Source organism: Epinephelus lanceolatus, chromosome 1 (assembly GCF_041903045.1).
Source record: "Epinephelus lanceolatus isolate andai-2023 chromosome 1, ASM4190304v1, whole genome shotgun sequence".
NCBI lineage: Eukaryota > Metazoa > Chordata > Actinopteri > Perciformes > Serranidae > Epinephelus > Epinephelus lanceolatus.
This window is the reverse complement of record NC_135734.1, coordinates 39421252-39438086: the sequence shown is the minus strand read 5'-3', so window position 1 is coordinate 39438086 and position 16835 is coordinate 39421252. Positions and strand designations below refer to the sequence as shown.

At 41.4% G+C, this 16835-nt stretch overlaps 1 protein-coding gene across 4 annotated transcripts in view; it reads left to right on the top strand.

Annotated features, from left to right (window-relative positions):
* Positions 1 to 6157: 6157 nt before the first annotated feature.
* Positions 6158 to 16835, top strand: part of phc2b (polyhomeotic homolog 2b (Drosophila)) — a 56598-nt gene continuing 45920 nt past the window's right edge. For 2 of the 4 annotated variants that reach the window (XM_078170323.1, XM_078170318.1), the window contains exon 1: positions 6158 to 6308. Coding sequence is in view for 2 of the 4 variants with exons in the window: in XM_078170314.1 (XP_078026440.1) it covers positions 15933 to 15976 (44 nt within the window). In the remaining 2 variants the exon portion in view is untranslated. Of the gene's footprint in view, positions 6309 to 15871; positions 15977 to 16835 lie in introns of those variants that run through there. The other 2 variants (XM_078170314.1, XM_078170309.1) reach the window with 2 other exon arrangements.

The following is a 16835-nucleotide window of genomic DNA, read 5'->3' as shown; positions in this document are numbered from 1 at the left end:
ATTTTCCAGTTGGAAATCACTGTTTGACAGTAAGGTGAAGCCATGCAAAATACTCTCAATATAGCGTAAAACTTAAACTGATATTGATTTTTTATGTGGATTTCTTAACTTCCATGTCGGACTCCAGCCTGCTTCTCCAAACTGGGGGTGTGCCGACTGACATCTACTGCATGTAATACACTGACTATGGATAGTACCTCACACAACCCCTCTTGAAAAAAAAAATCCTTTTTAAGATATAACTCATTTTTATGTTGTAGTGGGTCCCTGCTCCATCTCTCTTTCAGCTAAGGGGTCCTTGGCCTGAAAAACATCTAAGACCCCTGAACTTAATGTTTCTTCATGTTTCGTTTTGACTCTAGAGATGGTCAGCAGACAGCTACCACATGACCAGAGAGGCTGAGAGGACCGATATGATAAAACATATTCAATGTGTTTTGAATCACTGAGATATTAAAGCACAAGCACCACTAATTTAAGTGACAAAATATCTCTTTTGTTGTGTGTAGGTTTGGTTTAAAATGAATAAATACTGAAAGGATTTCAATGCATTTGTGTAAATGAATATTTAGGCATCCACCACCAATAGATAGAGATACATAGATAGATCCTTTATTTTCATTGGGTTATATACAACGAAACGTTGTTGGAGCAATTCATTTATCAGCAATCCAAACCATTTAGCTCTGACGTCTGTCCTCAGCTCCGTAGCCTGTTTGTGCTTGTGATGGGGGTTCCCTGTCTGCCCAAGAGAAGGTTAATGAAGAGGGGGTGACAATGGTGTGAGGGGACCGACCTTATGATTGTGGCCTGTGTGAGATGACGGCCTGAGTGGATGTCACAAAGATGTAGGGAAGCTGATGATCCTCTCAGCCATCTTGACAACCCACTCCAGGTCTTTTCTCTCAGCTGCAGTGCAGCTGGAGAATCAAAACGTACAGCAGTATGTTATTATGCTCTCAACTGTGCAGTGTTAAAAGCGGATCAAATGTTCCTGAGGAAGCCTGTTACATGTCAGGGTCCTCAGAGAGAACATCCTTTGCTGGGCTCTTTTGATAATATGGAAGGTGTTCAGACTCCAGGTCAGGTCCTCAGCTATGTGCACCCCCAGGAACTTAAAGCTTGCTACCCTCTTCACCTCTTCCCTGTTAATGTGCAGTCCACTGTGATGAGGTTTGTTCTCCATCTTACAGTGTTGTGTTTAAAATTAGTGAGCAGCACTGTGGAGACACACGGACACTTTGAACCACCCCACCCCTGACCTCGCTGAAATGGAGGATCAACCAAGCTGAACGGGAGCCCACATAAATATTCCATTAGGATTCTCATGTATTATCTACGCAACATTACATCTGGTCCATTACATTGTATAAACATCACTTTGAAGGTATGTTCCAGCCCGGCAGAGTCCACTATTCCCTCTGCAGCAACATTAATATCACAGTCTGCCCGGCTGCGAGCCTTTATAACGTGTCTTTGGGGATTAACTAAGTTACTGGAATGATGCTGAGTTCATGGTGATGCTGTGAGCGAGGTATCAAGGGAGCTATGAAAGAGCAGATAATTAACTCAAGGGCCAACCAAATAAGTCATATTCTGATAAATTATTCAGTATTTGCAGGCAGATGAATGCACTCCCTCCTCATATTGCAGGCCACACAATAGCGACTCACTGGAACATTAGCAATTCATTGCTGTCCATTTTATTACCGTGCTCGGTCGTTTCCATGTGGATACGCAGTGTGGAATCAGAGCTCGCACAGTGTTGTCCAGCACAGTTTGAATACTGCCGAGGGGATAATGGATTAACGTGCGATGGTGAAGACAACCACAGAAACAAGAGATTAATTTTCAACAGAACTATAAAATGTAAAGACAGAGGTCTTTGTTGTGTTTAATATGACTAGTCCATCTTAATATTTATCATGGGACCCACAAGATTTACAGTTTAATTTTAGACCAATCACCATGGAGAGAATCCAGTTAATAATGGGCTCATTGTCATCATTCTCCTCAAGAGAGTAAAATAACACCAAAATAAATAGACAAATAATTAAAAAGAAAGTTCCAGACTTATAAAATAAAATGAAATAACATAGAATAGAATAAAATAAAATAAAATGAAATAAAACAAAATAAAATAGAATAAAATAATATGAAATAAAATAAACTAAAGTAAAATAAAATAAAATAAAATGAAATGAAATGAAATAGAATAGAATAGAATAGAATAGAATGAAATGAAATGAAATAATAAATACATTTAAACAAAAAAGATCCAACTTAATATATTTAAAATTAAATTTCATCCAAAAAAAAACCCCTAAAAAAATTAGTAAATGATGATACATGAGCCACTTCCATTTTGCAATGGTGAGAGAAATTTCTGCAAAAGCCATTAAACAAATTTTGAGTTGAGATTGTTTTGCCACATAAACAACAAAATTTTTTTTTTTAATTTTGAGGCAACATGGCTTGACTGCACACTGAATTTTGTATATTGAGAGAATTCCTGTAAATTCTTATTGTGTGTTGTAGTGAGCAGGGGAACCTGTCACAATGCAGGAGCTGAGCTCATCGTACCTTAAATAAGTATAACACCTGTGAAGGTGACAGAACATAAAACCTTCTTCTGACCTGCTGAAGTGCTCTTTAACAAAACCCTGAATATCACCCAGCAAGAGGTGCTGTTTTGTTTTGGGGTGCTGATCCTGACCTTTGACCTTCCTGGTGGAGACACAATAAAGGCAGTTTTCCAGAGGAGCAATGAAGTGTCACGTATCTCTAAGACCTTGATCTGGACCTGAAACACCATTAAGTGCCCATATGAGCTGAAAACCACTTCAGCAATGATGGAAGTGCATTTACTCAAGTGCTTAAGCACATGTTCAAGGTATATTACTTGAATATTTCCATTTAACAGCACTTTATACTTCTAATCCACTACATCTCAGAAGCAAATGTTGTTTTTTATCTTCCTTTATTTGTCTGACCGCACTGGGCAGAGGTGTCGTAGTGGAGGGAAAAGTGGGACTGACTCGGACTGACAGTGGTTTTTTTTGTGTGTCTAAGTAATTAGTGCCATAACTAAATTAAAATTGGCTGAATTATAAGCACCGATTGCTTCACATGAAAATAGACACAATGACCATACAAGGCAAGTCAATGTAAAAGGACATTTAAAAATAGTCTTAAACAAGGATGAACTGAATCAAAACCATAAATCTTAAAACCATAAAGAAATCCTAAGATGAAATAAATCATAAATAGTGATAAAATCATGACAACGTAAAATCATAGAATTGTAAAACCATGTCATAAAATCAATTAAGATTCAACATTTTAAAGGAGTTGCAGCAGCATGAAGTGTAAAAAGGAAGAGTTTCAGACCTGAATTTCAAAAATTCAGAGCTAAAGTGAAAGTGCCTATGCTGCTGATGTCATGTCTTTCCTCAACAAACAAAAATCTGGATTCCAAGAAAACCTAGAAAGAAAGGACAGGAAGGAAAAGCTGACTTCATAAAACAAAACTTCAAAAGATTCGTTAGAGCACGGGCGGATTACGAGACAATGGGCCCCTGAGCACAGATATACATAAGGCCCTACCACCTCTCCTACATCGGAGCAAGGCAAAGACTGCATCTTTGTGTGGGTTTGTGTCTCTTTGTCGTCATATTGTGTTTCTTCTTGGTTAATTTAACTTTTGCAAGTGAAGACCAACGGGCCCCTGACACTTTGGGCCCTTAGGCCTGTGCCCAGTAGGCCTCTTCAGTAACCCATCCATGTGTGAGAGAGACATGTATCAGGAGAGCAGGGGTGGAGGGCCCACAGGGACTGCTCATGCACAGGGCCCAGAGTTAGATGCTATGCCCCTGGCTTTGATTACTGTTTATTTTTCAGATTACAGTTTCCACACCCTTCTCATCCAGTGTAAACCATGTTTCTCTAAAAGTGGTGATTGTGAATTTGACTTTTTCTGATAAACTGAAGGATGAAGCGTTCCTTTATGGGATGAGAAGATACTCCTACTTCTTAGGATAAATAAACTATTTAAAAAACCCCTTGAATCAGCTGGAAAATGTATCTAAAGAAGGTGAAAACCAGAGCAACCTTAAACATCTACAGGAGTAAAATGCAACACACACATTAATGCAGCTGCAATATGTATCATAGTATACAATAGTAAAACACTGACAGGGAACATTTTACTGCAGAATGAGTGCTTTTACTTTTAATTTTGGGACATAGTCATAAACATTCATGTACTCTTACACTTAACTGATCTGATCTGATACGATATTTATATTCAGCCCACCAAGACTGATTCCTATCATTAGCCTATGATGACCTTAAATTTTTATTATCCATACTATTACCCTGATTTTGGCATACTATATATTGTATATATTTTGGATGTTGGACTTTTATGTTTGCACGTTATATTTGCATTATTCCCCCTTGTATTGCAACTGCTGCACAGCATGTCTGTTATTATTAATTAAGTTTTATCTAATCTTAGAGATAATCCACAGAGAGGCACACTTCCTCCTGCACAGTGATAAGTTAGTGGGTGTTGTTCAGCTGACAGAACAGAGTTCCTATATGAAACCACTCACAATACTTTGTCATGATTTCTGGAAAGAGACATTGCTGTTGAGTTTTTAAAATGTATTTTTGGCGCTTTGAGCACCACAAGCTGGGTGCCATCTAGTTCCATTATATTCAAGAGAAGGCAGACATCTGTATAGCTGATATCTCAGACACTCTGCAACTCACACCAAAATAATCTAGATTGATTACTAGCGCTAAAGGTAAGAGGGAAAGTATGTATTTTAGATTTTGGGGTGAACTGTCCCTTTAAGTTAGTTTCGCTGTACTTACTTAGGGACTGTTCTTTACTTATCAGAGGAGGAGGATGGCTGGGGTGTGACTTAATTGTTTTGTTTTTTTGTTTTGTTTTTGTACTATAATATTTTGACCCCCTGAAGCTACAAATATTTGTCCTTGTGTAACCAGCAGAAAATGCATGGCCTGCATGCTTAGCCATAAATTAGTGATTACATTTTTAAGACAAGAATTTTAAAGTTAAAAGTTGATGACAAAATCCCGGAGTTGAAAAAAGCCCTAGTTCACTCTAGTCATGCATGCTGGTTAGTTCATGCAAATGATTTATTTTGACACATTCTTTTTAAAGTGACACATAGAATAAAGTGATTTTGATGAAATATCACTATTTGAAAGTCTGATTTGGTCATGTTTTATTTCAAGGAAGCATTCATTGCACATGATGAAATCAAGGACCATCAGAAATGTTAAAATCCATTGATAATTTATGTTTTTACAGTGTCTGGCTATGATATTTGGTGCAATTTTGGTGACTTTTTAAAAAAGCATGCCTTCTAAAAATGTGTGGTGTTTGGAAGTCATGTTTTCTTAAAAATCTGCAGTAAAATAAATACAAAATAGTACCAACTAAATGTGTATGCCCCTCCTCTGAGCCAAAAATAAAAAACATAAGGCCCTCAACCACTGCCTAAAAAAAAAATTTGACAGGGTGCCATCTTAGCTCACCTGGTAGAGTAGGTACCTCATATTCAGAGGGTGAGTCCTTGCCACAGCGGTCATGGATTAAATTCAAACCTACAGCCTTTTACTGCATGTCATTTCCCCTCTCGTTCTCCCACTTTCACCCTATAGCTCTCCTATCAAATAAAGGCAAAAGGCCCCTAAAAATATCTGTAAAAATTATTTGACATGCATCATCCCGTCCCCCCTCTTAAGTAACGAACAGTCCCTTATACATAGTTTTATTTAAGTATGTAGAGCATCATTCACACAGTGTTGTACCAGTGCTACTGTAGGTTTAGGATCAGATTAGTTTTATCTTCAGGTGATGGATGTGAATACTTCTTCTGCCTCTCAAGTTTTAGTGACGCTACAGTGCAAACAGATCACAGTGCAAGGGTTAAATCCTTTTGTTACCATGGAGATCAGGACAGCGGTCGCCACTTGACAGGCGCACAAGAGGCAAGAGGGGAGGGGGGTGTCGGGGGCTGTTGATTGACAGCAGAAGGGGCGGGGTTAAAGTCATACTCCACGCTCATTGGCCAGCTCCGCGTCACGTTGCCAGTTTGGAATGCAAATGAAAAGAGTTGCTGTGGCCCACCCACCCCTGCTCTGCTCTCTTGCTGCTGCAGCTCTGCTCCGAGCCTGTCGGATACATCCAGAAATGGTGTAGAATATCAGGAAAAACAGCCCGGGACAGAGGCCAGAGAGATCCGCGAGGCTACGAGGCTTTCACGGTAACGGTAAGTGCGACATCACGCTCGGATCTCCTGGCTCGGGGTGTCACGGTGGCCCGGCGGGGTCAGTCACCGTGTGTGTTTGTGTGTGTGTCGGAACGCGTGAGGTTAATCGGTCGCAGGAGCTAATGTCTTCCCGGGGCCCCAAAACAGCAGCAGGGAGAGAGGTTTGTCTTTAGCTTACTTGCTAACCGTCTCTAACGGCTAACTTTAGCTTCCTTATAGTTTAACACAGCAGTGTGATGACGAACATCAACCCAAGTAACGTTAGCGCTAACGTTAGCTAACGTAACGTTGTAACGGTATTCAGTGCCAGCTGCCAGAGAAAATTAGCCATGAATGAATATCAGAGCCTGAGAATTGATTATTTTAGCCAGCAATAGCATCACTTCATCGGCCTCTCTAGTGTTAGCTTTGCTGAATCACTTTAAAAGTGTTGGCTAAAGTTAGCCAGGTGCTTTCCTTGGGGAACTTTGGTGCCATAGGTCATGACCTTTGGCCCAGAGGAGGAGTTATTCTGACAAGTGTAGGTCATCAGGTTAGCTCCCATACTCCATCAAAGCTGTCACATTGTGACCATGGCCTTCCACTGAGTGAGTGCAGTTAAAATAACATCACAGCTATATATTCCTCAAGCCAGTGTGTCTGTGTTTAGACACCATGTGTGTGGTCATGTGTGTGTTTGCAACTGTACATGGGCTGCATCTATACAGTCAATAGCTGCAACTAACAGATGTTTCCATAATGCATTAAGCTGGCTTTTTATTTTGCTGTAATAATTTGTTTAAAATAAATTCACTATCATAAATCCCAGAATCCAAGACAACATATTGACATTGTGTGTTTTGCCCAGCCAGTAGTCTGACTTCAAAAATATCATGTTAACTGAAGTATACATCAAAGAAAAGAAGAAAAAACATGATATTTTGTCTGATAAAAGACTTATCAAAGCAGATGCCAATTTGATTACCTGTTGATTGATTAATCAGTTAACTGACTAACCATTTTAGGGATGCACCTGACTTTTTAGGTCAGTGGAATCACATTTGGCTGTTCAGTACGCTCATTTGAAGTAGTATTTGGCTCAGCGGGATGTTCAATGTGACAGTGACATTCAGGTAATACAGTAAACAAGCTAACTACGCTAACGATGGATCACAAATATGCAACATTGTTTTTTGTTGACTCTAGAGATCAAGCAAGAGCCAGAGAGTGGATCATATTAAGTTGCTGTGATTCGCCACTCCTACGCATAAGGCAGATGATAACATTATCTTGGAGCCTGATGTGACAAAGCCTGTCTTTCTGCGGGAAGTTGCCTCCATGTCTGCAGCTGCCTGTACGGAAGAGAAGTGTGAAAGCGAGGAGCGCTCACTCTGCAGCTAAATCTGGGGATCGAAACTTCACCAGAAGTATGCTGCACAATGACTGCTCGACTTTAAAGGAATCTCAGTTGACTGATGTGTCTTCGACTGATGAGTCAAATCTCTGACTTTCAGGGGGCAGCCCCCAAATAAAACCTTAAGGATTGCCCAAAACACGAACCTCTACATTAAAAGTGTATCTATAATCTGTGCAAAGATTGTCACATGATCACTGTAACATTAGGTTCATCAGTCAAAACAACCACCTCGTTGTTAAATTGAAAACCCAACCACTACAAACCAAGTCAAGTAAATACAGAGTAATTAAAAAGAAAATAAGTAGTGCAAAATGTCAAGCTTGAGCAACTTTCACCACAGTGATCTACCGCTGCTACATACAGCCAGGCTGCTGGTACTGAGAGAGAGAAAGCAAAATAAAAACCAAAACACTCAGTCAGTGTCCCACACTTGCCTAGCTACAGGGGAGGCTGTGGCTCAGGAGGTAGGGCTGACTACCCACTAATTGGAAAATCAGCTCCTCCAGTCCGCATATCGAACTATTCTTGGGCAAGAAGCTCCAAATTGTGGGTGTAGTGTGATACCGAGCAAGACCACATTGATTGTGACATGTAGGTTAAAAGCATTTGGCTGGTCAGAAGACTAGAAAGGCGCTATACATTTACCTCATTCACACATCATCACATGTGGATGCTAGAACAGTACATTAGAGGCTGTTTAAAGTCTTACAGTTGAGCCACAAAGCGATTTACTTATACAACTACAAGCACACTCTGGTCAGGGCATGTCGCCACAGCTTCCACCTGCATCCTTTTTTTTTAGCTGCAGCCAGCAGCTACAGGCCGCTCTGTCAGCTGGCTGGTTGTGTATTTGTGTTTATGCCAGTTGGCTGAGGAGTTGGGGGCACATAACTTCCGAATGGATTTGTGGACTTGCCCAAGATTTTGTGGAAAGATTGGTCATGAGCCAGAGGACAGCTGCTCGTGCAAAAAGGGGTGATGAGCAGATGCATGCACATATGCTGCAGCAGCTTTTTTATGTTTTATTCTAAAGGTTATCTGTTTCTCAGAAGGTTGGATTCTTAATAGGTGGTGTGTGTTGTTGTTAACCCACTTAACAATGGCCTTGGTTTAAAAGTCATTGTGTGCATATTTAGCATGCAAGTCCTACAGCTAGTTAGGTCATACAGCCACTTTACAAGGTGGTGCACAATGACACGCTTTGAATCTCTGTATAAATCTGCTGAGTGGACACAGGTTTAGCTCTTGTGTTTAGCTTTACTGGACAACATCACTGCTTTTTCAAATAAGGTCACTTAAGGCCATGGGTGCCTCAGCGCCAGACTCCTGAGTACCTACAGGAGCTGCCTGCGGTACACACCTCCTCTTCATATTATGTGCACTCTCAAGAGGGTCAGATCTTGCCCAATAATTTGCTTATTTCAAAAATGAAAAGCAGCAGCAGGCTCCGTGAAGAGGCACATAGTTTTTCCTCAAGGTCACTGGGGTTAATTGCAGGGGGATGCTTTATCAGCTTAAAAGCATGGCAAGCTGTTATTATGGAATAATGTGTCTTCTTATAAACCTGACATCACACAGCTTTGGAAAATGATCGAGAGACAGTTATTCGTATGTGACTCGTGGTCTGATGCAGTAAGCTGCCTCGTGCTGCTTATCTGAGTGTCATTAGAAGAATGATTTGTTTGTTTCATGAGAGGACGAGAGCCATGGGTCATTCGCACATTTTGTTTTGACATATTTGCATGTAATTTGGCTCCAGTGCTTCGTCTGCACCACATCTAATAGAGATCAGCATGATCGTCATCACAGAGGCTTGGTGTGTTTAACAGAAATAGTTGCATTTATCTTTACTGATCTTGTGCAAACACAGCATACCTGTGGGAATGCTTTTGTCGACGAGATCATCAGATGTGCTCCTGTAGGTGCAAGGTGTCAGTCGCAGTCACAGCAACCAGCCAGTGTTTCCTTGTGTAGTGGCATTCAAGTTGTCAGGAGGTGTGCATCAGGAAATCATTGTTTTTTTGTACTTGTTTCAAAGATGGATGGCTGATTTACAAGTTTTTAGACTATTTATGTATTAAATGTGACAATTACTAGCCAGATTTGAAAGGGTGAAGTCGGCATCCAACTGTGCAGTGATTTAAAACCGTTGTGATGGCTGAAGGAGCAGAGTTGACCTGCATTACATTAAAAAAAGCTCGATGACACCCACTGACAGTCGACATGATACAGAAAGCTCTTTAAAGATCCACCTGCTGGAAAAATCCAAGAACAAATGAACAAGTGTCTCATGTTTTTTACTCTTGAGGTGAGGAAATCTGTGCTCAACACATCAAGTGATTGCAGACACTTGGAAACTGAAGTGTTAGTAGTCAAAAGACCTACAACAAAGCAGGGTTTTTTTGTCATCTGCACAAAGCAACACAGCTGAATCTGTTGGTGGAGAGTCGAGCGCTAGAAGTAAAACATTAAAATAGAAACTAATCAGGATCAGCTGAAAGGACCATCCACTTATTGATATGGACAAGTGTCAGTGGAATATGTTTGCTGCGGTTATTGACATAAACCTTGTCATACAACACATCTTACAAAATGTCACATCAGGTCAAAGACCACTCTGACCCACTGACCCAGTATAGCATCACCTATGGATTATTAAGTTGACCTTTGCATATGCTTTAATGTCTTGTAACAGTTTATGCAGCGATCAAGGTTGTAACAGGATGTGGCATATTTGTTATGAGCATAATGTTTATGCAAATGAAAAGAAAGCTTTTCGAAAAGGGAAAAAGAACTGAGCACCTTCACTTTAACCTTGTTAAATAACAAGACTTTCTCATTTTGGGCACAGTCATCTTGTCCATTGAAAGGTAATATTGAAAAAACTATTGAAAAACTCCTTGCATAATTAGTTTCCCCAAGCAACACAGTCATGACTCTCTAATGACCTAGAGGCTTTTCTGTTATTATTTGGATTATTTGAAATGTTTCTAATTAATGAAACTATATTATTGATATTATATTACATTTATAGAGACCAAAATTATCGTGATAATTGGTATCACTGTATTTTTTAAATGTGCTGAAAAGGACTGATGCACACACTGAAATAATTTCACAACGGTTTATACTGAACATCAGTAATAAAATTAGCAGTACTGCACTTTTTGTTTGCATTAACATTAAAATAATAACATTGACATCGGGGATGTACTATTACGTTGATCTGGATTGATATATATTGCAATATTATCGATGCAAAGTGAAAACAGTAATACATATCTCCATCATTGAGAGGGAGCTTAAGTTTGACACTCCCATGGCACGTCTGTTACCACTTCCATCCAAGCGCACCTCCTTACCAGTCATTAAAACAGTGCTAGCGGTCCAGCTCCAGGCAGATAATGGTAAGCAGTCAAGAAAAAGACAAAAAGGATATTTACTGATATCGTCTCATATCAATCACAGGCCCCTGAATTGATTTAAATTGAAATCGTATCATGGCGGACTTAAGTCACTGCATCTCGCGACAGATCAGCATGTTTGAATTTCAGCCTGCGTGCACATTTTCTCGGCCTGACAATGTTAAAATAGAGTAGCTAATGTTGCTGTATCGGGAAGTTAGCAGGATGAGATGCCTGACCAGGCAAATAACGTTACGTTTTGTTTTATCTGGTAACGGCCTTGTGTAGGTACGGCATGTGCTTTTTCTGTTAACCCCTTATTCCTCTGAAATCGAAAATATTTCCACACTGCTGATTTATTCCCAAGCAAAAAACATTATCCTCATCGTTGCTCTCTTGGCTGCTCGCCATCTGACTGCCTCTGTTTGACGTTGACGCAGACTTTCAAAATAAAAGCATGTCGGAAAGATGACAATGTAGATCGATGTTTTCACTTTCTGTCGGGGAAACTGGATCGTTGATCATTGAACCGATATATCGATCCAGATCGATGGCCTAGATCGAATAGAATAGCCTGTCTTTAATATGCTCGGTCAAGTGTCCGTGTCGCTGTAGATGAGGACAAGGGACCAGTAGCATCTCTGGGTTTGCCTGCTGCACGCCCACTCTGTAAGTGAGGGAACAGCCAAACAAACCCACGTTACATGCTGCTTTCTGCGTCAGGGAGACTGGTGCTGAGTTGGATGATGCTGGACAGTAATTACTGACTTTATTGAAACGAAATCACACACAATGTTAATGATAATTAAAAATTGAAACAGTAAGACTAACAGTTGGGAATTTAACAGTAGTTAAATTCCCAACTGTTTGTGATGAAGGCAGTGGAGCACTACAGTTTCTGTGCTGCCGCTCATCTCGGCTCGTACCTGACCTATTTCTTTTCCTCTTGGTGTGATCGACGCCTGAGAGTGATGCCTCAGAGACTGCTCTGATAGAACAGTTTGGATTGAAACAAGTTGCTAATCTGCAAGCTTTGCCAGAACTATTTAACTGTGGTATTTATAGATCAGAGGGAGGATATTTTTTTTCATTTCAGCCCCAGTCTGTCTCTGTGCTCTTCTGTCTGCTTATCCCTGTGTTTATTTTCAGAGTCCAAGTGATTTTTAGCATCTCGTGGAGCAATCTGCTCTTTACAGGCTGGGGGCTCACTAAATGAAGCCGAACATAAAAAGACCACAGTCTGCCGGGGAGAGTCAAGTGAAAGTGTTTTGTATCCTCACAGCATGAGTCTATGTGTGCTGGAATGGTACACACACTCTCGGCACACTTAACCTGGAAAGCAGCCAGCGTCTCTTTGTGCTGGTCTACTCAGCTGTGCGAGGCAAGGTCCGCCTGAGTCAGATGGCTCAATTACGGCAACCCAACCAATCTTGCCTCAGGATCAGAGGGTATCTCTGTCTTACACACTCTAACAAAGGCAGCGCCCTGCACGTTCTGTTTGGACAAGACCCATCGACCATCATCAGCCTCAGGGGATGACCCCAGCATCACCAAGGAAATGCTGCTTTGTGGAGCACAGGATGTGGGAGTGGACTCAGACTGTTATGAATCCTAGGGCAGGCCCTCCCATTGATTAGACATTAACATGAATATAACTGACATGTATTGTTTTCTGTTAAGATTTGTGAGCTCATTAGCTCAACATGATGACTACGCTGAATGAATACTCATAAATGACTAATTGAGGGGCTGCAGCTAACGATCGTTTTTATTTATTTTACTGACTTTTTCTTCTGAAAATGCTTTCTGATGTCCTCAAGTTTCTGTTTTTTCCTGACCAAGAGTCTAAAATATAATGACATTTAAATTACAATGATATAAAACAGAAAAACGGCAAATCTGCACATTTTAGAGGCCATCTATCTTGAATTTTCTTTCTGTCTTTCTGAAAACCAATTTTTTTCCCCCTCAATTAATTAAGTTCCCATGACATTCATTTAACAAAACATTTTCATCCTAACTAGAACACAAAAATGACTCCAAATGCTTGTCACAAAGTGAAGTGTACAGGCTAACATAACTAGGGATGCATTGATGAATTGGCTGAACACTGGTATCAGACGATATTCGCCTTGTTGACTGCCCTTGGCCTTTTATTAAATAAGATGAGATTTTTCTGTTGTGTGGTATCAGTTTTGCGCAGGCTAAAAAGCAGTCCTCGAGCCACAAACTTAAATGAATGAGCAGGTACAAGAAGAATACAGTCATTGTTTGACAAATGGGCTCTGTGGTCTCACCGTAGTGTGACGGGATGGCTTACGTTTTTCCCTGATAATGCTGCTTTGCAAACAATGAAGTCATGTTGAAAGAGAGCTAAGTGGCCACAACTAACAGCTCACTGAAGTTGCACTGAGTTGCATTATGGTGCGTTCAAGGACACAGCAGACAGCTCTGTTAGTCTGTGAAGGGGTGCAGCAATACAAATGTTAAGTGTAAAGTAGTCATTGGCTCAAGCAGTGCTACGTTTTACATGTCCTCATGGATTTAAAGTAACCAGAGTTTCAAATATTCTGCACCTTAGAGGGCATTTTATGAAATATTTTGTATGTGGATAAGAGGCTAAAATATAGAGGAAAAAAATCAGTTTTCAAAAATAATCTGTATACATGCAAACGGGGCCTGAATGTGAATGTTGCAGTAATAACAGACTCCCTCAGGGGCCCAGCGCCCGGATAACCAATTCTGCAATAAATAAATGATAACAAATCTGCCACTTACAGTATCTGAATTTCCTGAAGAAATTTCAACCAGCTTGAACACTTTGTCCATAAATTAATGACTCTGGCAAACAGATGCTGCATCTCCCCTGTGTGATTATAAATAGGCACTCCTCACCAAAAACTAATTGAAGACAAACACATCCAGTTAATATATTCAGATGCTTTACAGGAAGAAATGATTTGCTGTTATAAAGGACGATGATGTTTTATTAATCAGCCTGTGTACGGTCTGTGCAGTTTGTTCTTGACTTGTTTTTGTTTCATTGCAAACTTTTCTTATAAATTGTACTAAGTATGGGTTTGGTATCTTCAAGTAAAGTTTTTAGTGCGTTGGTCGGTCGGTCGTGTCTTTGATGTAGGAGCCTTAAAGCAAAGCTCATATGGTGCCTGGATCATTTATTTTTATACCGCTCACCAGAAGAGCTTGTTAGGCGTCTGCGTTCTTGAAACTGATAATGAGCTTGAACGCCCTTTGAACAAAAAGCGGGGTTTATTTGTTTAACTGCCCGTCGCTGGACCACCCCTTCGCCCTCACTTTGTCTGTTTGTTCTAGTATCTCAGAGGTTTCTCAGATGTTGAAGTCCATCATCAAGCAGCTCATATCAAGCCGAGCCACCCTGTTTTTATTATTTTCTTGCCTTCTATTTTTGACCCCCCTCCTCCCCACCGCCGCCCCTTCTGCTGCGCAGCTCTGTTAACCAAGTGTGAGACTCATGGCGTGCGTTTCAGGCTGCGCCGCCAGCTAATCTATATGCTAATGAGAAGATAATAATCAATGAGGTTCATGCATGGTTGGCCCCAATCAATACCACATTGCACAAGCAAATGATTCAAATGGCTACATTTCATAGAGGCAGACAGTTGGGTGGCACATTAATGTGGCGGGGCAGAGCATAAGTATGTCATTATCCTCTGGTTTTATCTCCCCTATTTCACATAAATGAATTCTGTTGTCATTAAAGAGAGGTCTGAATTCGGCTGCGAAGCTATCCCATTTCACTTTTGGGAGGGAGGGGGTTGCAATTTTCTACTCTTATTGTTTTGCATTTCATTTCCATAACTGCTTTAAATAGGTGGTTTGATGCTTTCCTGCTGCGACTTGGCTCGCCACTCATAGATTGTGATTCATGTCATTAGTCGAGTTAGGGCTTCAATGGAGCCGTTTTAGCAGGATTAGGGTTTGTTTTTTTAGTGTATAACTACCTCACAATGAGCAGTTACTGGGTAATAGGCGTCCTGACGGATCCCAACTCTGCTTCTTTACTCTCTGGAGCCTCAGTGTCAGTCTTGTCAGAAAATTGATGATGATTACTGTCCTGCCAGTAGGATAATGGGTCCAATGCTCAGCCTGGCCATAAGTCACTGCTCCTGTCCTTAGCTGAGTGTTACGATACAAAATTGGCCCACTTACTGCTGCTGGTTATTTGTGGTGAAGGTGCTTTCTATAAATGGTTTAAACCCTGTCCCGTGGACCTTCAGATTTGAAGCACTGAAATGGAGCCTTCAGTTTTCCAGCTGTCCAGACGCAGACTAAACAAAATAGCGTGCTATCTTTGAGCTGTCATTCTAATGAAATACCTCCTTACCTTGGATTTGACTTTTAAAAAAATAATCTAGGTGATGATTACAGTCTACCTTATGTTGAAGGGTCCATGCGTCCAAAAAAAAATCAGTATTCAGGCAGCAGCAGAGGGGGAGGGGAAAGAGTAAAATCATTACCATCATCTTCATTAGAGAGGATCCTGCTGTCCAATCAGCACGCCGCTCCGCACGGGGATTCCATAGGCACCCCGTTGGCTGTCGCTAGGATACCACATAATCAGGAGGCAGGCCGCGGCCTGGTTGGTGGAGTCGGGTGTTGATGCTGGGACGACGAGCTCGCTGTGTGTTGGGGGTAGACAAGAGGGGCTGGGGGTTTTGGATACAGCGCAGATACACGCTCGCACACGCTCATTCATTCAGTCAGTCAGCCAACCAGCCAGCCTCTTAGTGAGGCAGACAAAGAGGAGCAGCATCCTGCAGGAGGACAGCACGCTCCCGGGGGATGGGGCATCATACCCCTGCATCGCGTTGGGGGGGTCGGAGGAGGTAGGAGCACCAGGGTTAGGGGGCTTTGTCTCAGCAGCAGAGTACCCCCTCCACATACACACATACACAAACATACACACAAGCATACATTTCTCTGTGGATCTCATGGCTATTAGAGCCATTATCACACATCAATGGATTTGTGCAGCTGACAAATGGTATTTTTAATGTGGGTCATCAGAGTTTTCCTATTTACGGACTGCAGGATGGACACTGATGGAGGCTCCTGCACTTCCTCACTTGTGATCTAAGCTGTGTAGAGACAGCCAGTCTGTCTGTCAGTCTCTTAACAGCTCTCGTCTTCCTGCAGGCTATGCAAATCCTCCAGACACAAATCTGACAGGCGGTTCTTGCGGTCGTGAAATGCCAACATGAGTGGATCAATATGTTCTCTTGTGAGGAGTGCAAAGAGCTGAGATTGTGTTGTGATGGTGTTGACCGGCTGTTGTGCAGTGTATTACAGGCTGCTGGCACTGCTTTGATGTGCTCATATTACCTTTACCACTTTTTTCATGGGTACCAGGTTGTTTTTCTACCAAAACCAGATGAAAGCTTGATTGTAGTTGTAGATGTGGAAGTGGGGTTAAGGATTGGAGTGGAGGGAGAGGAGGTTCTCCATCGCACCCCTTCACTGATGGATGGGTGACTCCTCTCACAAGGACACCAAATGAAGGCATCATTACCAGAGGGGATTCCCTCCCCTCTGCACACATGAGGAGGCAATGGGAAGCAGACTTTGGGATGTAGGCTAATGACGGCACACAGGCAGCTTTGGCAGCAGTGGTGCTTTGTTTACAACCAGGAAGCCAGACTGGATTTCAGCTTTTATGCAGACTAGAAGTTTTAAATTCATGACAGG